Here is a 23,059-nt window from a genome sequence, read left to right as displayed (position 1 = left end):
AGGATGCTATGCTTGGTTTGGTTCAATTTGGACACAGCTACTGTCAATACATTCCCATTAGGAACATTTGTCGTTGGCTTCTTCGTACGTACATTTGTGTTCTGGTCTGAGTTTTAAAGCAGCTACAAGTAACTTTTTTGTTGTTGTTTGTGGCGGCCCCTGGAAGCTGAGGACTGTGGACGAAAGTGGTATGAGCACCATCGACACCTCCCGTCATAAAGATCTTCATCTGGCTAGCTAATGAATTTGTTTTGGAAGTGAGTTAAAGAAATACACAACATACTTTTAATATTATTAAACACGGCTCTTTGCAGGATGCAATGAGGTAGTGAATCTATTTGTGGCTACGTCACATTAACGACCGCTATATGAGGATGGTAAAACAAAGTAAACTTTGTTTTAGTGCCTGTCCACCAGACTAGAGAGCAGCTTCTTTCCTCAGAAAGTCCTTGTAGTACGTTTATGTATACTTTCCGTGTTGTTTATATAGTTTAATAATGCGTCTGGCTTTAGTTTGTTGTTGAAAGTGTTACACAGGTAGTAAAGTAAGGTATAAACATTGCTCTGGAACAGTTTGTCCTACAGTTGCTGTTCAAAGATGTCTTTCCAGATTGTCAGCGTAATTAAAAGAGCAGCCGTCATACTCTGACTTTTTGTTTGTAGAGCTTCATTGCAAACATTTGCAGTTAATATATAGAGGTGTTAACAGGAAGATGTTCATGTGTTGAAGTTAATAATTTTCCCAGTATGATCAGTGAGGACTCTTGCAGGGGCGATTACTCATCTGTCTGCTTCTATTTTTTCCCTGATTACAGATGTTGAAATACAGTAGGTGTTTTTGCAAAATGATGCTGTAATGAAAGCACACCTACAGCTTGATCATCCACCTTTGTCAAATCAATATTAGCAGCCTCGTCAAATAATTGTAGATTGTCTGGTGGCGGACAGTCAGACAGGTCAGCGCCTTTGACTTTACCGTCCCTATAAACAGCCACGTGTGAAAGGCTTAAAGAAGCAACTTCTCAAACCTTCACTACATCCACAGTCTCATGTTAAACATAATTTGCATTTTTCTTTTCAAACAAAGTAGTTTCCTTAAAAACCTTTCAAAGTTTAAAGATCCGGGTGTGTAGTCATAAATCTAACCTTATTGCTGGCATGTCAGCGTGTGCTGCGTGTGCCTCGCTTTGCTTCCCTACACTGCAGTAAATCAGTACAGTTTGGCACCTGGACCTGCTCACTCTGCAGCAAAACAGACAGCGCATAAAATTCTCACGACCTTGTATGGCCATAAACGCTGGTTCCCGAACGTCATGGAAAATGTTTTTTTGAGTTCTTTTCGAAGGAGGAGGAGGAGGAGGAGGAGGAGGAAGAGGACAAGTGGCAGTGGATATATTTTGGGTAAGAAAGTGGGAACAGGCTGAGTGTAGTCTGGCGTATCAGAGCGAGCGGACGGCAGAGAAAAGGGAGGGTAAACATGGCTGATAAGGTGAAGGACTAACAACCTGACAAGAAGTCGATCAGATAGGTCAGAGGCAAGTTTGTACATGGAAAAGTGAGACTAAAGACTCTTCAGTTATAACAGTGAAATCTGAGGTTGGATTTTTTTACTTTTCAGACTGTGACTCACATCACACATCTAAGGGAAAGATCTCACACATCCCAGCAACGAAGGAGCTGACCTTTTAGTTCCAAATGTATCTCAAAATAAAACCACATTGTTTTCAAGTTGAGTCATTTTATTGTAAAAGTAGATGCACAGTTTGTACAGGTTTTAGTCAAGTACCTCTAAAAGCCCAGACATCCATAAACCCAGACTGTTAATACAGTGATAAGACATGGAAAGAGATTCTGATCAAATCTAAGTACTTTGGTAACGGTCCCATGCAGTATATAATCCCTTTATTCAACTCTGTCCATCAAACACTCGATGTACTATAAAAGCAAATAAAAAAAACCCACTACTTAAATACATTCAGTATAAATATATCAGAACATTTTACACATCTTTTACACCATATGAAACAAATATTTCCTCCTTTTGCCCATGATCTGATGAAGACATGCATGACGAGTTGGTCCTCTACATTAAAAAATGTAAACATGACTGTATTCTGATTGGTTGTTAACTGATATCAGGGAATGTAAAAGAGCTAAAACAATAAATATTAATATTTTATTAAGTTAAAAGTTATTAAGTTAGAAAATACAATGCTGTTTCACTGAAACACTACTTGTCTGAATACAGTACAGTATATTACAGCAGGGATTTGAACTACTGCACTAAAGAACAGTGACGTCATTCATCGATACACCTTAAAATGTAAACGCTGCTGATAGGAGTGTATAAAAAGAGTGCAGACCAGTTTCCAGAATATTAAGACTTAAAGTAACAGTTGATGGTAACTACAAAAATTAAGGTGAGCTAATTAAACTATTTGATCGAGTAGTAAACCTGGCCAGGTGGTTTAAAACTACAGCATTTTAGCATTCTAACAAGCATTTTAAAAATCTTCTCGATAAAGCGGATCGACAGCCGACCTGAGAGCAGGTACAGCATGATCATGATCAGTACGCGTTGTTGTTGTGCTCCAGCCGAGCCACCATGGTGGACACCAGCTTCTCCAGCTGCTCTGCCCTCAGCCTGCCGGTCTCCAGGACTTCTTCGTGGTTGGCCTTCTCCTGGCTGTCATAGTCCATCACCGCCCGGTTGCTGATCAGCGACAGGGCGAAGCAACGCATCCCGGCGTGACGGGCGACGATGACCTCGTGGACAGTGCTCATCCCTGCAGTGAAGACAAAGAGGAGGTGAGAAGTTGTACTGCAAATGTCTGACTGCATGCTGTTCAAATGTTAGTCAGTGAGATTGTTTATTTTGTGGTTCTTCTATGGTTGAGTAGGCCTTGTAGTTAAATCATTACGGCTTGTCTGTTTTAAGTGTGTTTAGCGTTCATATATCTGACTTTGTTGTGCTGTAGATCCCGAGTCTGCACAGGGTGTTTTATTTTGAAAATTGACCAGAGGGTCTATGCCATTTCTGTGTCTGACTTCCTGCCTGGCTCAATCTGCTCTGTGCAGCTTGATGTAACTGCTGTCCACCTGGCAGAAACAGACGCCACTGGACTGAACTTCCTTTCAAACGTCATGGAACATGTCAGGAACATCCGTTGTCAGTGTACCTGTAACTTCTCACACAAAACTTCAATTTTCATTCCCACTTTTTAAAATAGAACTTTGTCAACCATCAGACAGTAAACCATACTATCTATGAGGGCTGCAGCAAACAGTTTTTTATTGCCAATTCATCTATTATTTTCTAGAATAATCGATGAGTTGTTCGGTCTAAAGAATGTGATAAAATGGTGAAAAATGTACATCAGTGTTTACCAAAGCACAAGATAACATCCTTAAAGAGATATTCAGTTTACTATCTTAGAGGAGGAAAGTAACCAGAAAATATTAATCGATTATCAAAATAGTTGGCGATCAATTTCATTGTTGACATTTATTTGATTAATCATTTCAGCTCTACTGCCTACGTTAAGGCAGCTATCCCTTTAATAGTTCTGGGTGTATGAGGACATAATCGACAATGTTACAAATCAATGAGCAGAACTACTTTATGGTAATATTGGGTTTAATTGTTGCAACAGTGTGATTAAATGTGAATTAACTAGATTAGCTAGAAGCAGGCACTATGTTTCCTTACCTAATCTCTAACTCCTTTTACAAATACATTACTTAGAAGTAGGAGTTACAAGAAACTGTGAGTCTGTTAACAAATACAGCATAAAGGCCCGACTGTCATGTGCTGGTATGAGTAGCATTTGGTGTGATGCATTTCCCAAATTACTTTTATGACAACTTTAAGTATTATCAAAACTTTGACCTTTCTCAACAGTGAAGTTTTGAATGACTAGTCCTGTGACTCACTCCTTTCTGTGTGTTGTGTGAACGTGTTTGTGTGCATGTGCTCTTGTTCTTCAGTCTTGTGATGACCTGGATGTTAACCTTGAGATTAAGGGCATTTTTAAAGTCTTGATTTAGGAAAAGGGTTAAAGTTAGGTAAAAAAAAAAAGGCAATTTGTTTAATTTGTTTTTCAAAAGAAAAGTCACTGATAATGGACTTTGGGGGAATCGAATTTATTTTAGATTTGTTTTCATTTAAAAACAATGTAAAAGATTTAAAATGACTTTCTTCACTGGTTTTCAATGGGACATAAATCTGGTTAGGGTCAAGGGAATGTCACAAGTTTTAAGTGCGAATGTGTGTGTGTGTGTGTGGGGGGAAGGGGACTCACCAACAGCGTCGGCACCAAGACTGTGCAGCATGCGGCACTCTGCGATGGTTTCGAAAGACGGACCTCCCAGGACACAGTACACTCCCTCCCGCAGGAAGTCGTTGTAGCCCAGATCTGATGCCACATCAAGGGCCAGCTGCCGCAGCTCGCGGTCGTAGGCGTCAGACATGCAGGGGAAACGGACACCAAACCTAAAGGGTGGAGGGCAGTGTTGAGTCAAGTTTAGCCAACTGTTGGAATCTACCTGATATTGAAATTCCCCCAAATGACTCAATTACTATTGAGGCAAGACACCAAGTTTCTGAGATTGGTTAATGTTGATAACGTTCTCATGAGAAAGACAAAACCATCGGTATTACACACAGTTCTGCTCTAAAGCTAGAAGTTGTGTTGAAGTGTTTTGGTGGCTCTACCCTGCAGCCATCGAGAACAATAGGTGCTTTTGTTGACACTGAAATCAGCGTACTATTGCTGATGTGTGGCAGTTCTGTGTAGGAGACCAGAAAAATGCACAAAAATACAAAATAAAATATGATGGGGGAGAGGGGAATCTGGATTCAGCTGAGTCATTTGAACAGAGAACAAGTAGGGACTGCCTTCTTGAAATTGCTAGAAAAACACTTTATTGATCCCCGGAGGGTAAATTCAAATAAAAAAATGACTCGGCCTCTTTGAGCTGATGAAATAGATTTAAAAATGTAAATTTTGAAATCTGTTGGGCCAGTTGTTTAGAAAAGAATTCTCAAATAAGAAAAAATTGGTTGTTTTGAGCATTAAATATGTTAAAGGTGATTGTAAGCTTTAAAACAAAGACAATATCAGCAGCAGCCATTCCTCTCCTCTGCCTACCTGTCATCGTTTGGTCCAGCCAGTGGGTTGATTCCAGCGAAGCCCGGCATGTTGATGTGGTCCTTGATGATCATCACGTCTCCCACTTTGTAGTCCTGGTTGAGGCCTCCGGCTGCGTTGGTCAGGATCATCGTCTCTACGCCCATCAGCTTGAAGACCCGCATGGGCAGCGTGATCTGCAGAATACAAGGTAACGTCAAATGCTTGCACAGACAATCATAATATTTATATCGTGATTAAGCACTGCTACTATTAGGGTTGTGATGTGATTGACAGTACACAGAACATAAAATAATCCCACTTATATAACAACATTTCAGGCGTAAAGATATTTCCATTTTTACTCATTAGATAATCTGCCTGAGGTTGTTTCACTAAACAAGAATAACCAGGTGAAGGAACACCCTGACATCACACTGATATCTCCAACTCTTCAGACTGTGACCAGACACCAGATGAATTCACTCAAGTCTACAGTAGATTATCAACTAAACTTAAAGGGTTTGATCCCCCAAAACACACTCACTGCTACTTTAGGTTTTATTTGTTTTGGGAGCTTTGTATCTGAAATCTCAGCTTTACATTTCAAACACTCAACAGCTGTGTGTCTCTCTGGAAGAGATGTCCCAGTTTCAGAGTCATAGAGCTCTCCGTTGGCAGTTTTCCTAGAAATGACTGTCTAATGAAATGAGAAGTGTGCACTATGATGTTTCAGGATTATTCTGGAGAACAGGGACAATGTTTCTGGACGTTGGCAGCATTGAGGAGTTTTTCTTAAACGCTACATTTCAAGGCAAATGCCTCTTACATGATCAAAACCGTCTCTGTGGGAGAGAAACTTTGCAAACCACCTTATATTTATCTTTTATTTGTGCAGGAAGACCTTTTAATTTATGGTTACGTATGTAAGATCCTTCCTATCAGTGATGCAATAAAAGTATTTGTTTTTCTAACTAAATGTCTGGTTAAAGTGACTCCAGTATGTTTTAGTGCAATTTTAAGAGTTTTAAGAATATTTTGATAATTATCGGGATGGGATTACGGTCACAATTATGTCAGACAAGATAATCGTAACATAAAGTTTCATATCATCCCATACCGAATACTAAATGGTGCTGTTGTTAACCTCTACTCACCTTCTGGATGGGGTAACCCTCGTACAGGTGAAACCTGCCCTGCATGCAAACACATGGCTTCCCTTTTAGTGTTCCAAACACCAGCTGGCCAGCATGACCATGCACTGCAACACACACACATACCATTCATTTAATTAGAGCCCAAAACATGCACAAACACATTACCAGCTGTTGCTTGTACATACCTGTGCTCCGGGGGAAGTTGGGAATGTCACTGTATTTGAAGACTTGAGGGTCCTTGAGTATCTCAGCCAGCCCTCCCAGACCTGAACCGCACACGATTCCCACAGTGGGCCGCACCTGCGTGCTGGACAGCAGCCAATCAGCTGTGGCCCGACACTGCTCATAGCTGTCACTGAGAGAGAATCAGAAAAACAAGCATCAGTCATGTATGTACTCTCTTTAAGATGGACTGACCCAGGTCATGCTGCATTCAATTACCAGGAAATAAAAGGAATATCTGATTCACCAGAAGGATTTAGGAAGGTGGGGGCATCCTGTACAGTCACTGAACTGAAATGAATGTCTTTCCTGGCTTTGAGTAATATTTACATGAACACACGAGTTACCAAACACAGAATATCCTGTTGTGGTTCTGGAGTTTAAAGGTTTGAGTGGCTTTATTGTGAAAACAGTGCGTCATGATCAGGTGATGAAACACCGGGACCTTTACACATCTTAACACACACAAACACACACTCTATCTCTTTCTTTCTTGACCTAAACTTAACCCTTTAAATACAGCAGTGATTCCCAACCAGGAGTACTTGTACTCTGGTGGGTACTTCTACAGTTGCCGAGAGGTATGTGGAAAGATTGCAGTAGAGCAAAAATGGAATTTCAATTATATTAAAGTTGAACTGTGTAGTTTTGAAGAAATTCAAAGTCTGAATTTTAATATTTACAATAATAATGAGGTAATAATACAAACTCAGAAATATTCATCTTTTCCATAACTGAATAAACAAGCTGTCCTCAGAGGAAAATAAGGTCCCCAGAACACTGTTTGAAGCTGGAAAAGGAGGCAGGGTCCGCCACATATAAACAAAGTAAAACGGTAAGAAATTGTGATGTCCTTTAAGGTCAGTTTGTTTATTCAGTTTATTCAGTCATGAAAACATGGAAACTTGATTATTTAGTTTGTTCCTGAAACTATTGGCTTATATATTAGCCTGACAAAGCCCCTTTAAAGTACGTAGCTGCCTTTTTTTTTATATATATCAGCTCTATGTACATCATGCACTTTACTGCCACCATCAGTACACTTGGATCACTTTTATTGCTGTTTTTATACCTTCTGCTTTATGGCTATTTATATTATGTTTACACTTACTGTCTTTGCACGGTCTCATGTACATACATATGTAGACAGATATATACACATGCACTTTATCCCTGCTGTCCATATTTTTATTCTATATACTCTGTTCTGTTGTTAAATACAACACCACATACAGAGTGAACATTTTAGGTCACACTGGCTTTCACATCAGTGGTGCTAGTGTAACTTTTGTGTTTGGTGGAATTAAGTCAAAATTGTACTTAAAGGGGCACTATGTAGTTTTGGAGGAGAATGTGTATCTTTTTCCACAACTGAATAAACAAGCTGTTCTTGGAGGAAAATAATAAATAATAACAGAACACTGTTTGAAGCTAAAAAGGTGGCAGGGTCCGCCAAATATAAACAAAGTAAAACAGTATGGAATTGAGTTGTCATTTAAGGTCAGTTTGTTTATCCAGTCATGAAAACAAACAGTTTGTTTATTTGAATTTTCTTCTCCAAAACGACATAGCACACCTTTAAGCACAGTAGCTACTGTGTGTAAGTTTGCCCATTACATCTCATTACCTCATTTCATTTTATCATCATCATTATATTCTCATCACTTTGCACTTTGTCAGGAAACACAGTGTCAGCATGAGTCAATCTCACTTCTCTACTAATAAAGCGAGAGTTTCTTGGCTGGTAGTCTAAAAATGTGGCTGCCTGCTGTGTGCCAAACTTCACCGCGGGACGGTTCAGCATAATGCGGTGCGCCAAACTAAATGAGGAACCGGCTCAATGCTGCTGATCGCTTGCTGGGTCACTTCGTAGTTGTGAGGCCAAATTAAACTCGCGGCAGCAGAGGCCACACACACGCTCAGTCAGTCAGTCACTGAATGACTAAATACAGTCTCCGTTTGTGTTCATGCGGAATAACTCAGCTTCCTCTGTGACTCAAAGGTCGGTGGGTTTGTATGAATGGCGTCACGGCGGAGCGCATGGGCCGGACGGGGTTTTTCCTCCCGACAACCCGGGGCCGACCGCGCGTTTTCCTGTTATAAGCGCATAACACAGAAAAGCACGTTTTCTCTCAAGCAACACTACCTGGAGCTTATTTCTTCGTTGTCCATGACAAGGAAGTAAAATGAGGCAGCATCCTCAGGAGCGTGTTATCATGACAGCTCGTTTTTAATTAATCACTTTAATTACACAGCCTGAGAGTTTCTGCTTCTCCGGGGGATTTCAGGCAAATGTAGCCACATTTAAAGATATTCAGAGCATTATTTACAGCCTTCACATGTCACCTCCTGGCTGAAATGAACGATGGGAACCTCAACCTGGCAACATCTAAGGACATGTTTGGAATATTACGGTAAAATATGAGCACAACACATGTTTTAAATCGCAAACACGACTTGAAATAATAAAAATAATTACTCATGTACTCACCCAGACACAAACTCGGACATGGAGAACATGATGAAGTGTGAGGCAGACAAAGTCGGCAGGTTGTTCCGTGTTAAATTAGGACGAATTATTCGGGTTTCCTGATGGAGGGACCGGTTTTACGGTTACACCCCCACCCTCTGTTTAAAGCGCGGCTGCCACATCCCCTCTACGTCACAGCCCAGCAGAGGCTCTGATTGGTCGGAGCGCAGGCGTATTTCGTGTGAGCCTCTGATGAGCTCGTAGTCCAGGCAACGTGTGGTGCGTTCAGGAGCCAGAAACCAGTCCTATAGATTAGGAAATTATGCCAAAAGAAACTCGTTTATTGTTAAAAACAGGGTCTGTTATATAAATGTAAATAAAAGACTTCCTCATAGCTAAAACTAGAAGCAGTGTGCAGCTAACAATCTGGTAAAATACATACTCAATACCACATGTAGTACAAAAAAGGTTCCATGTCAAAAACTGCCATAAAATACCATATATTAATAATATGTTCAACTTTCACTGTTTTACATTTTTCAATCAACATCAGTCAGAAAACAAAGAGAGTTTGTTTATTTAGTTTCTTTAGGCATAAAAAATCTGCCAAAAAAACCCTTTCTCTTCTGATTGAAATTTCCTGCCAAATAAAAAATAAATAGTACAAGTACCTCAAAGTTGTACTTCAGCAGAGGACTTGAGTTAATGTACTTTGTTACATTCCATCATTGCAATTATCATACTTTATACTTATCTGAAATCTTTGTGTAGTTACTTTTAGGTAATACATTTTTCAATAAACATCAGTCCTGATAATAACTACCAAATATTCCTTCATTTTCAGGATTTTAACCCTTTAAATACCAGTTTGTTTACAGCATGCCAGTGTTTTTTTTTTTTTTTTAATGAAAAATTTGTATACTGTACTTAATATATAGTTTTTTTAAGTCAGTTTTTGACATGGGACGTTTTTTGTACTAAATGTGGTCTTTTATCAGTTGCATGAAGTTTCATTATGAGGCAAAGTCCCCTTTAGGACACAAGGGAAATAGCATGTATTTGGCCTATGGGCCAGAATACAGGTACTGCCCTATCTAGTGAAAAATAGTCAAATGAATGACCGAATGAACGCCTGATAACATGGGATGTATGATTTTATGCTGTCATGACAGTGGGCTGAAATGAATAGTTTTAATGGATATTAATGGTGCATAATATGTACAACAGTTTTAGCTGTCTGTCTGTAATATACACAGTGTATTATAAACATATTAAAAACAAAACTTTGCCAAAATGTATGCAATATGCATTATTAAAGCCAAAATGATCCAAAAATGAAAGTTAAAAAAGCATCAAATGTATCAACAGTTGCATGAGGGTTAAAAATAGTATTATATCAGTCCGAAAAAAGTTATATTAACTCTTTTGCTGCTGTGCCAAATTGAATTCTCCTACGGGGTATCAGTAAAGATCTTATCTTATCTTATCTGACACTGACAATCTTTTGATATAAGAACTAATACGAGAAATACAGTAGCCTACATGTCTACCTTATTAATGTAATTAATGCTGTAAATTTAGTTTGCTTTGCACAGTTATGTTTCCATTTTTTTTAGTTTGAGCCTTTTACCAATTTGTCCTTTCAGAGACTATAATTTTATTTTCAGATTTGGTGCAGGAAGCAGGAAGTTGTGTTTGTTCGGGTATTGTAGTTTTAAAACACAATTTACGTCTGGTTCGTCCGTATTAAGAGATACGTGCCTGATGCCTAACACAAACATACAACTCAGTATGATTAATTTCCTTTTAACCCTAGACCTTTTTTTTTTTTTTATTACGCAGCTTACGTGACACAGAATTTCCGATAGTACTGAAGGCAACATACCGCATTTCTCACAACGTGGTCGTGTTGCCTTTTGGTTCTGATGCAATCGCCCTGCTGGAGGAGAAAAAAAAAATCAGTTGGATCATCACATCTGGTGATTGGCGGGCCACAAGTGTTAAATAATTGTTGTCATCACTTCTAATATTCATGACGGAGGAAGAATCACAGCAGGGCCAAGTTTAATTTAGCACATTTGGTACATTTGATTAATCTCTCTACCCAAATACAAATCTGTCGTAGTTGTACTTTACTTGAATATTTCCATTCTATGCCACTTGAGACTTCCACCCCACTACATCTCAGAGACAAATATCCAGTGTTGTGTGAAGACTAAAAGTAAAGATATCGTGTTAAAATATTACCATGGTAAAAGTGACAGTCATCCACACAAATAGTACTTGAGTAAATGTCTTAAAATAGGCTATCTGATATGTAATATCATATATAATATATATAGATATCTAATAAAAGGGCACTTTGTAGTTTTGGAGAAGAAATTAAAACCCAGAATTTTAGTATTTACAATATTAATGAGGTAATGATACAAACTCAGACATATTTATTTTTTCCATAACTGAACTAAATAACCCTAACCCTCAGAGGAAAATAAGGTCCCAAGAACACTGTTTGAAGCTAGAAAGGTGGCAGGGTCCGCCACATATAAACAGAGTAATACATTATGAAATAGTGCACATTTAAAGTAGCAGAAAATGGAAATACTCAAGTATTACATTTGTGTGTTTTCAATGTCAAGTCAAGTCAAGTCAAGCTTTATTTATATAGCACCTTTAGCCAAGGCGCTTTATAATTAAAAACAAATACAATTACAATTAAATACATCAGATAAACAGTTTATAAAGGAGTTAAACAAGCTCCACCTTAAACATCTACAGCAGTAAATGACACATACACATTAATGCAGCAGTAACATTAATCTAGAAACATCGGATGTAATAGTTAAACACTGACAGGGAACATTTCCCTGCACAATGAGTACTTTTACATTCATATTTTGGATAGATTTTGCTGATAATACATTCTTTTACTTATGTAAGGTTTTTAATCCAGGGCTTTCACTTGGAGCGGAGTGTTTTCACGGTGTGTTATTAATACTTGAACCTAATAGGATCCTGAATAGTTTTCCATCTCTACTTCCAGCACTGAGAATGTCCCAAGGAATGTGTGAGTGGCAACAGTCCAGAGGAGCCAACAAGAAATACCAGACACCGACTCTACAATCACCTACAGCAGATAAACCAAAAACTAGCTCTAACTTGCACCTTTCACTTTTTTTTTTGCATTTTTAGTGGCCACCGTAGGTTCTTCTACACAGTTGAAAGGTAAGAATGAGGCAAGGGGTGTTCAATTGGTTGCAATCTACCTCACAGCTAGATGCTGCTGAATCCTACACACTGGACCTTTAAAGTCGGTCATTAAAGAAAGTAAAATCACAGACGTATTAGCACCAAAATAGACTCAAAGGAATGGTCTATGTCAGTATTATATCATTATTATTGATGCTTTGACATGTAAGTGGCATTTTGATGTTGTAGTTCGTTGAGTTGGAGCTAATTTAATCATTTTCATAACGGTTCTGTGATCCATAAGTACAATTTTCCCCTCTGACATGTAGTGGAGTATAAAGAAGCATTAGATGGAAACTTAATTAGATGGAATTTAAGTGCTTTGTATTTAAATACAGTACTTAGATAAATATACATGTACACAGCTTGTATAGCATACTGTGTGCGTGTACCTGTTGTGAGATCAGCACAGAGCAGCCAGTGTTCTGCTGGTTACTCTCTGTTATGTAACAGCTGATTGGTATTCACACAGTTGTCCGGACTTCACAAGGAGTGCCAGACAAAACATGTTGCTCTCACTCTGTAAACTCCAAATCAATTAGTCACAAGTTTTGCATTGATTAAAAAAAACCAACAACAACACAGTTGTTTCTTTGCAGATCGAGTGTCATTTTTTTTTTTTTACAACTCTTTGTGATGAAAAAGCTCCTTTTGCCCTCAGGAAAACTTCCATGTTTGTCTGCTTAGGTCAGCTGCAGCGTGCAGACACTCAGACACACCTTTAAAGCCTCATTATTGTCTGGCAGGTTTTATATTACTCATGGTCTTTCTTACTCCTGTATTGTATTTGCTGAAATAAGTTTTTATACAAAATATATTTATAAAATTTTCGAAACCAAGAAATCAAACAGCAGTTTTACATTGTTTCCTCTCATTTCTGAGCCTCAGACTGACCTAGAAGCCTGTGTGTTTCTGTGTAGGTGTGCAGACAAATACAATTGTTATCAAGTAACAGCAATTCAACCATTGTTAAGGAAACAAACTGGGTCATCTTTTTTGTGTTGCACCACCTGATCCTCTGACTATAGTCCCATGCATTGAGCTTTTAAATCTATTTTTAGAATCATAGCTCTAGGGGTGGCAGTTTCGGTCGGTTGGCTCGATGACCGGTTGGTCCATTAGATAAAAATATCTTGACAACTGTTTTTCTATGGATTTTAATGAAATTTGCTTTGTGGTTCCCAGATGATAAATCAGAATTACTTTGGGGATCACCTGATGTTTCATTTATGCCGGCAGCAGCTTAAAAGGACTTTTTCCACAAATTCAACATGTTAAACATTAGCAAGTTCCTACAAAGATTTAGCTTTAGACATTTTAGCTTGTTATCATAATAAATGTACATGTCAATATATGGAATATAAATGATATTCAAGGAATTTAAGTTAGAACTTGAGAGAAATGTTTATACATTTTTTAAAATTTGTTTTAGCTTCCTGAGTACATGCTTTAAATAACTGTACACACGTGACTCAGCAAGGTCTGTTGAGAGTAAACAGAGTGTTATTACAGTTGCTCGGGCTCTGCTGTGCCTCTTCCCAGCATCAAGTCACGCAATCAAATGTGGCATCCTCACCAGAATCGCCCCGAGCCTCTCTAACGTTGTTCCCTCTCTAAAGGGGCCCAGCTTCTCCACATGAGCACAGCTCATAAATGTGCTGCAGGGACTTTTAAACTGTCTGCTGTACATGAGGGAGGTCCTCCATAAGAATGTGAGGTGCAAAATACAACATACTTTTCCGATTCTGTCAGAACTTTTCTGATTCATATTGCCGTAATGTGAAATTGCTGCTGATTAGTTTCGTCAGTTCAGTCTGTTGCTGGTTTTGCTTCTTTTGTTAAAGGGTAACTCCACCAGTTTACACATTAAAGTGTGTTTACAGGTCTTGGGGAGCACTATTGCATATGTGGAAAAGTAGTATAAAGCCTTTTGTAGCTGCAGAGGAAGCTGTATGTAATCTGATAAATTGCAGCTAGTGATGTCACTCAGTGTCTAGTTGCATTATGGGTAATGTAGGTGCCGGTTTTGAAAAGCAGTCCACTGGTCGAGCCAGGCTTTGAAGCCAGTTTTCACAGTGGCGCAACCATGTAATCACATCGTCACATGATGCACCTAAAAAATACTTCTTCCCATAAGCTTACATTCTGAAAGAAACGTCTGTGAAATGGTGGATACATATTTTTGAGCGTCACAACCACCATGAAATGACTCGTTTCACTATCATAATTTGAGTAAATCATTCCAATAAAATTTGGAAAGTCCAGAAGAGCCGCACGATTAAATCATTTGTTTTCATACCCGGGAAGTTGAGCTTTTTTGGCTTCAGTATGCTACTTAGCAGCTTTCACAGGAATGAACAGGGCTCCGCCTCCAACACTGTGTCCAGATTTAATGTAACATCCTTGGTTGCACTGTTCATGATCATTAATGCAGCAGAACCAAAAATAAATACATTAGTTTCTTGCTCCTCACCTGTGGAACAAGCATCCTGAACACCTCAAGCTCTCTAAAACTGTTTGTCATGATTGAATGTAACTAAGTACATTTACGCAAGTGCTGTGCTAAGTACAATTTTGAGATCCTTGTACTTAATTTAAGTATTTCCATTTTCTGCTTCTTTATACTTCCACTCCACCACGTTATGGAGGCAAACTATTGTACTTTTTACTCCACTACATTAATTTGATAACTTTAGTTACTAGTTACTTTGCAGATCGCATCTGCATCAGAGCAAAAGTAGCTAATTTTTAATTTTATTACACAGCAATGTGATACAAAACAACACTGATTCCAGCAATCACAAAAATACTGAATCAGATTTAATAATCAACCAAGCCGATAATCGGTTGACCCCATAGTAAACTGTGTATACATACATGTAGATATATGTTTAATTTACTTTTACTTGTACTTTTGATACTTAAGTGCATTTAGTATCAGGTACTTTAAGGTTTTTACTCAGTTACTATTTGTATGGGTGAATTTCACGTTTATTTACTTTTTTATTAATATTTTAAGGATATCTTTACTTTTACTCATGTGTGAGTTTTGGAGTACTTTATCCAACACTGCTGTTAGCTCATTCAAATCAGGGCTTAAAACATTATTGTTTATTGTGGCTTTTCAACAAATCAGGTAAAAAATGTAGATATGTTTTTGCTTGCTTTTGTTTAAGCTGTCTTTTAAATGCTATTTCTTTTAATCTTTAACTATTTATTTGTTTGTTTTTGTTTCTATCATATTTTTCTGTTTTCTTAAGTATTATTTTAATGTATTTCTTAGCCCCTGTAAAGCACTTTGAATTGCCTTGTGTCTGAATCATGCTGTATAAATAAAACTGCTGTGCCTTATAGTATATACTATGTTAAGCTCACATTCTGTAAAAGAAAACCCAGACTGGCTGGAAATGTATTTATATTTTGAGAACGAAAATTACACGTAAAGGTCTAATTTGATTTACAAATCGTCATTCACATTTGCAAATCTTGTTTTGCAGTGTTTTGTGTAGTCACTTGATTTTCTCATCACAAATCTCACCCAGTTATTGTGTCTCCTTTCATGTGAGCAGGCTGTATTCCCACGAGAAAGAAGAACAACTGTCCTGAGAATTTCTTGGATGTTTAAATAAACATGCACACACACAGAGGAAGTTGTCCTGCAAATGAAAAAACAAAAATTGTTATATGTTGCCACCTTCTGGCTGAACCTGGAAAAAAGGGTAGTTGGATGAGAGTCTCACCCCCTTATTTTCTATGCAAGAGCCAAGAGGGCCAAGGAGGTGGTTTCCGTTAGTTATCAGATCCTTGAGCAACATCTACATGCACACTCATGCTTGTATTCATATGTGATGTATGCAACTGGTGTTTGACAGTATTTCAGAAGAACTACTGCTGCAATATACCTAAATTGTTGTTCTGTGTAAGCAAAAATGAAAGTATAACAGACACTTTATAGGATACTTATTCATTTATTTTATAAATTGATATTTATAATCTACTGCATTACAACATGTGTGATAAAAGAGTAGAAAGTAGCAACAGGTCTCTAAACTCTCTCTGACCCCATGTCAGTGTTTTCACCTCAACCGGGACACCGAAACCAGCAGGAAGGAAGTGAAACATCGAGCAAAGCTGCAAATAAATATGCAAGAGACAGGATAAAGAGCTGGAGAAAAGGCTGGAGAGAGATGGAGAAAGAGAGTTTCTAAGGATGAATAAAACGGAGGTAAGTCCACCAACACCACTGACATGAGCCAAAAGCACTTACTGACCCTCACACACACACACACACACACACACACACACACACACACACACACACACACACACACACACCATCCTCCTTTCTTTCCCCACCCGTACTTCATCTTTTAAAGAGGAAGTGGTGTGAACTGCTGCTTCTTTCTCAGGCTTTAGTTTCCACAATGCAGGTCACATGTTCCCGTTAAGAGCTGATGTGTTGACAAATATGATTTGTAATAGCAACAGTCAGACACTCAGATGCTCAGTGGAACATATTTGGGTTTTTAAAAAAACGTACCAACTTCTCCATTGAGGGCTGATAACAACACACCAAAGTCATGCTCACGTCTCATGTCAAACTTCATGTGTTGACTAACTGTACGCCACTCCTCCCCTCAGAAAAATGGTCACATAATGACTTCTCTAAAGATTCAGACAACTGCATGCTGAAGATTTTGACCATATGAAGCCAAATCTGTGTTTTCACTGTCGGACATTTGAAATTGAATTGAAATTATATCAGAACATCTACAAAACATTTTTAATCAGAAGTTGACATAAATCATTATACCTGTTGTATAGTTATCTATCTCAAAATGTCTCCCACTTGAAGTAGTTGCCAAAAACAGTTGAGTAATATTAAGTTTATAAGAAATACAGTGGTGAAAGAAGTCCAGAGTGTAGGATTTAGGAGGATATATTATCAGAAAAGCAATCAAATATTCATGATTATGTTGTAATTGGTGTTTAATCACCTGAAAATAAAATAAAATAAAATAAAATAAGATAGAACTTTACTAATCCAGTAACAACCAGTGGGTTCCCCGGGGGAGGATAAAAACAATAGATTATTAAATATTAATGAAATATACAAAATATAAAGTATTTAAGGAGTAAATGCAACAATCAGTGAGTTATGTAATAACAATAGAAGTAAGATAAGTTAAGTACAAGAGTAAACAAAAAAAAGAAATAATGCACCCAATAATCAACGTAATAATGCCCACGATATTAAACGTTATATTGATGATTGATTGATTTACATTTACATTTTCACACAAGTGCCCAACCCTCATGGATTTTTCAAGACACCAAAAATACAGTTGAAGCGGTCAAACAGGTTATTACATTTCATTTCATTACAAAATTACAAAATTCTTTTGCAGCTCGGTCTTAAACAAAACCCTCTGCCTTCTCTCCCATGCTTTACAAAGAAGATCTGCTACAACAAAAGTTCCCTTCCTGAAGCACAGTTCAAGTTTTCATAATCATCCAACCAAAATAAATCTGCATAAATTGAGGACATTTTAGTTCAAAGTACGTCTCTTATGTTCTTGTAGACAGGACAACAAAGTAAGAAATAAACTTTATTCTCAAGCTCACCAAGCTCACACAACAAACAAAGTCTGGAATGGCACTAAACCTGCCGGTCTCCAAGGCTAATAGTAATGTATTGTATATGATGATAGTAATAATAATAATAATGAAAAGTAGTATTGCACATGTTGACAAATTAATAGTATACATAATATTGGTATTATAGTTGTCAGTGTCCTTTTTTTTCATAATAAGAATCATTGTGTTTTTGTTATAATAGAATGAGCCTTTTATATCCACAGGAGAGGCTCCTCTTCCACAGTCTGCCATGTTAGAGTAGCTGGTGAATTTCCCCTTGGAGATCAATGAAGATTTACCTGATCTTATAAAAAACATCATCATCTAGCTGTTGATTATGTTTTGACCTGTTCAGGGTGTACCACGCCTTCCGTCAAATGTTAGCTGGGATCGGCTGCTGCCTTCCTCATGACCCTCCAAATGATGAGCAGTTCCAGCTAATGATACAGATTGATGGATTATAGTTTGTATTATTAATCTAAATCGACAAAGTAACTAGTAACAGTAAAATGTAATGCACGAGGTACAAGATTTGTAGTGCAGTAGAAGTATAAAGTAGCAGAAAATGGAAACTACTCAAATAAAGTACTTAAAGTAATACACTAACTGACATTTGGCCAACTATCATTCACAATACAGCCGTTTACTTCTGTGTTGTGGGATATCAGCAAATAAAGTAAAGGGAACACATGTGTGATTGTTCTCTTCTCTTCACAGGCCGTTTATTCCAGCTTCCCTAAACAACATGTATACCTGTGATTTACAGGAAATTCAGGAGTGTGTGAACTTCTAATCACAGTTACAAAGGATGTGAGAAACAGTAAGAACATTTTACAGTAAAAAGTAAAACCAGATAAATGAGATAAAACGATAAATTCTAAAATTGATGTATTTTTTATTGACAAACATATAGACAAGGTAAGTTTATTTGTATAGCACAATTCAGACACAAGGCAACTCAAAGTGCTTTACAGAGTCACTAAATTACATTAAAAGACATTAAAAGCATGTAGGAAGACATCAAGAAACAAAACACTAAAAGAAAGTCAAAAATAGAAAAATAAGCTAAAATGGAATAGGTTGAAAAAAGCCAAAAAAGTTACAGTGCAGTTCAAGATATTGATCAAAGCCTTAAAATTCCTTCAATAAAGACAGTGGCAAACAAAAAGGACCAACAGATGAAACATGTAAACAAACAAACAAACAAACAAACAAAAACAGTCACTCTTTTTTAAGACTGTCTCTCACAAGTCCTTTAACTTTATAGAAAAACAAAATTGCTGAAGTGCCCCTTTAATAATTGCTCTTCAGCCAGTTAAGTATGCTGAATTATTGGCACAGACAGTTGATCAGTAAAGGAGAGCTCTCTGATTGGCTGTTGGATCAGTTTTCACACATTAGGTGTTGTTCCTCTTCTTTTTCCTTCCCTCTTTTCCTCTTATAGGTAAACAGTGTTGGTGGTAACGCATTACAAAAGCAATGTGTTACAGTAATATATTACTTTTAGCGTAAACGGAGTAATATAACGCGTTACTAATGATATTTCAGTAATATATTACTACAGTTACGTCACATAACGCATTACAATCCGTGTTACTAACTGACGTGAAGGGTTTATTGTTGTTTTTTTAAGACACCAACATGACCATATTAATATACACTATGCGTGGGTTTAATATAGCCGAGCCTTTGAGTTCTTTGTTAAGTCTCTGTGTGACTGAAATGAGCCTAATGATGAAGCCTCATCCTCAGAGCACACTTTAATGTACATTCTTGAATCACATATGCCCACATATTCCCTTGTTCTGTGGACTAAAATAAAGAGGCATAGAAAAAGAGATTTTGGCGGTATATTAAAGGTATAGGTCACTTGTGTTTCATATGACTGAGCCTACAATTGAAAGTATTTATTCCTATCTCACAATATATCAGACTTTGATCCTTTGTCTGCCTGCTCATCCCTGCTCGAAGGACATTTGTTTATCTAAAAAGATCTCGGCTATTTAATTGTTCTATAAAGATTATTTGGGCATTTTTTTGAAAGTATCTAAACAGTACTGTAATAAGTAATGTATTACTCTACGCAGACAGTAATATTGTAATGTAATATATTACTTTAAAAGGTAACTAGTAATACGTATTATATTGCATTTTGAAAGTAACTTACCCAACACTGTAGGTAAATATAGGCTACTGAAAGTGAAAGTATTGAAGTGGTACATTAGAATATAATGCATGCGTTCCATGTCACGTCTGCAGCAAAGAACAATGTCCCTGATCATATTACAGAGCGCATGGGCGCTGAAGTGTGAAAATGGTTGATTGGTTTGGTTTGAGTCATCTTTCCATGTCGCTGACTCCTCTGTATCTTTCCTTTTTAGGGCAATATTACTGCTTTCCACCACGGTGAGTCATTTCCTCACATTCACGTGCAAATTGCACTGCACTCAGCGGCAGTCTTTGCAGCGTGTTTGAATGCAACCTCAACAGGGGAGTTAGTTTTTAGGCTGCCATCGTTTGGTCCCTGAACTCCACCTGGAAAGCGCCCTTCCGGCTCCCAGCTTGGAAACAACAAGTCTTCCAGAGAGCCTTTCTCCATCCACACCAAGTGTGCAGAGTATCTCTCCTCCCCTGCTGGTGCAGCCTGCTGGCAGCACGATGTTGTGTGAGGCACCAAGCAACATCATAGAAACTCGGAGCAATTTGCTGGACCTCTGAACGTTTGTGCATGTGTCTTTTTTTGGCTTTTATGACAGTGTAAGTTTCACTCTGACACCGAATGTGTAATGTCAATCAGCACTGATCAGAAAAAACGAAGAAACTTCCAGGTAATATAGCAGTAGGCCAAATTTATTGTGTCATTTTAGACATTTAGTGTAAACGGCTTGAACAACAAGTACTGTTGACCAGCCGGTTTGAATGCCAGCTTATGTAATTGGCCACCATTGGTTGGTTTGATGTTGGGTTGTGTTTCTCTAAAAGTTGGGTTGGTCACCACCTTAGTCTAAATGCACTCCCCACACTCTGGACTGGCATTTTCATCATAACGCCTAAAATGGTCTGAATGAGGCCTTATAGGTACCGTATAGGTATTGGCTTGTATAGGCTTGATGTACTAAACAGTAGGGGGACAAAACATGTAGGTAATGTTTGATGACATCCTCTCATGAGGAAACTGTCCAACTGTTTAATTCTGGCTGTTTTGGGTAGTTATCGTTACAATAGCCTGAAGGTGGAGGAAAGGGTTCCAGTGTTTTGGCTGGTGATGTTTTGCACTGCGAGCAAAAGAAACACGATCAATCATCTGATCCACTGATTAATGTGATAGCATATGGTACCTTTTCAGAGGAGCCTGTCCTCATTAGAAAAAGGTTGAAAATGAAAGCAGCTTATTAAGACCCATAATTGTGTTTGTTGTTAGGTGGCGTCTTCTAGTGGCTGTAGTAATTATTACAGCTGCAAAGGAAGAAGTGAGGAGAAGTTGTATGAGCGTAAAAAGTCTATATAAGGAGTTTGAGAACGGACAGATGAGCTAAACAAGCACTTTTTTTTTAGTTAAACAAGCTCTTTTAACCTACTTACATATTGAAGTTATGTCACGTACATAACATAACCTAAGTTACTTAGACAATGTATGTTTGTAATGGAAGTGATGTAGTGGGACCCAAACCACAATGTTTTCCTAAACCTAACCAAACTGCGAATGTAAGACGAAGGTCTGGTACATGTGTAGCTGGTGCGCAGCAACGGTCATGTTGTTTTGGGAACAAAGTAATAAAGTAAAGTAATTGTATTACTTTTAAATGGAGTAATAAGTCCAGAGTAACTTATTACACTTACTGTGTAACTGCAAATTGAGCTCATCTACACACTTTATGGCTGGCGAAACTAAGAACAGCATGCACTTTTCTGTGACTGCGACAACAAGCTGGTACCTCGTTCACACACGGGGAAGATTCACTTCCCGAAACAAATCAGCTAGTCTGTCACACACAGAGGGTAACAGGCCACCATCTTTTAAGGGCAGGCCTTGGCCGGCAACAAAAGTCCAAGTAGGTGCATGTTGACAACGTAAGCTTAGACATTATTGCCGACATACAATGACCTTTGGCGTTACCACTTTTTACCATAAAACCTGAAAGTGGGGTGACAAAAAGTCCTGTTGTCCCCGTATTCTGGCGCCAGTGGTCCGGGCTCTGAGACTTGGATCAAAGTTCTTCATGTTGACATGCAATTACACAACCACTCAACTCAGGAAGCTGAGTCCTTTCCAGCTCCGAGCATGATGCTCTGTTACACAGTAGAATCACCTCCGTCTTTTCTAACATCCTTCTCCGTGTCTTGTTCATGGCTATTTAAAAACACAAAAGTACCACAAAGTATTAAAATAAAAGTCTTTCCTGAACTTTGTATCAGACCGACAAACAGGAACTCTTCAGCACATTTGACCAATGGTCCTCACCAACTCCTTCCACCTCTCCCTCTTTCAATTAAATAATGCTTTGTCACCCTCTTCTCAGGGAGAATAACGGCTGGTATTCACCTCACGGACGTCCCTCTTTATGTGTGTGAGCTTAACGGGACGCTTCGTACAGACGCTCTTGGACACAGCAAACGCCGGGCACACAAGTTATGAATAGGGGGCTCTGTGGTGCCCCCGAAAAGAGTGTTTCTGTGTGTGTGAGTGCTGCAGGGGGTGGTCCGTTGAGGCCGGTCGTTGGCGTGTGCTCCGGTGCATGTGAGGCCCCAAACATGTGCATCCATCTGTGTGAGTGTGTGTGCACATTTGTGGACGTTCGGAGGTGGTGCAACAACAAGTGCAACAAAACACGATTTAAAAAGAAAAGTGATATTGTGAATCTGATTATTTCAGGCCAAATTTCAAGGCCACAGTGTGATGCATTTGTGTTATTCTGATGCTGAATTGAGACTGAAGGGAGTGTCGATCAATTATTACAGCAATTACACAGACGTAAGCAGGACACAGCAGGAATTCAGGAGTGAGTGAGGGAGAGAGCGAGAGAGAGAGAGAGAGAGAGAGAGAGAGAGAGAGAGAGAGAGAGAGAGAGAGATGCCTGTTATAAAGCCAAGTCCTTTCTCTTTGGTGCTTTGGGTCAGAAACAGGAGCCCAACGAGCCAATGACCGTCTCCATAATTCTCCTCAATGGTGTATCAGTGTCGGTGGACGCAGGCTG

The 23,059-nt window shown here is 38.4% G+C and overlaps 1 protein-coding gene across 1 annotated transcript; it reads right to left on the bottom strand.

Annotated features, from left to right (window-relative positions):
- Positions 1 to 1,718: 1,718 nt before the first annotated feature.
- Positions 1,719 to 9,142, bottom strand: pnp5b (purine nucleoside phosphorylase 5b). The gene is made up of 6 exons (XM_073491421.1): positions 9,000 to 9,142; positions 6,472 to 6,641; positions 6,287 to 6,390; positions 5,151 to 5,326; positions 4,302 to 4,492; positions 1,719 to 2,786 (listed from the first exon to the last, which is right to left on the bottom strand). Exons 1-6 carry the CDS (start codon positions 9,026 to 9,028, stop codon positions 2,569 to 2,571), a joined length of 888 nt encoding a protein of 295 aa, XP_073347522.1. The 5' UTR covers positions 9,029 to 9,142; the 3' UTR covers positions 1,719 to 2,568.
- Positions 9,143 to 23,059: the final 13,917 nt, after the last annotated feature.

The sequence above is a fragment of the Pagrus major genome, chromosome 21 (assembly GCF_040436345.1).
Source record: "Pagrus major chromosome 21, Pma_NU_1.0".
NCBI lineage: Eukaryota > Metazoa > Chordata > Actinopteri > Spariformes > Sparidae > Pagrus > Pagrus major.
Note: the sequence above shows the minus strand (reverse complement) of the source record. Positions and strands in the feature narration are given on the sequence as shown.

What these genes read in the sequence shown, in the direction of transcription:
- pnp5b (XM_073491421.1), bottom strand. Translation starts at nt 9,028, where the DNA reads ATGTTCTCCATGTCCGAGTTTGTGTCTGG. An exon ending in ATGTCCGAGTTTGTGTCTGG is followed by an intron (nt 6,642 to 8,999) that starts GTGAGTACATGA and finishes ATTCTCTCTCAG; the next exon opens with TGACAGCTATGAGCAGTGTC. An exon ending in CAACTTCCCCCGGAGCACAG is followed by an intron (nt 6,391 to 6,471) that starts GTATGTACAAGC and finishes TGTGTGTTGCAG; the next exon opens with TGCATGGTCATGCTGGCCAG.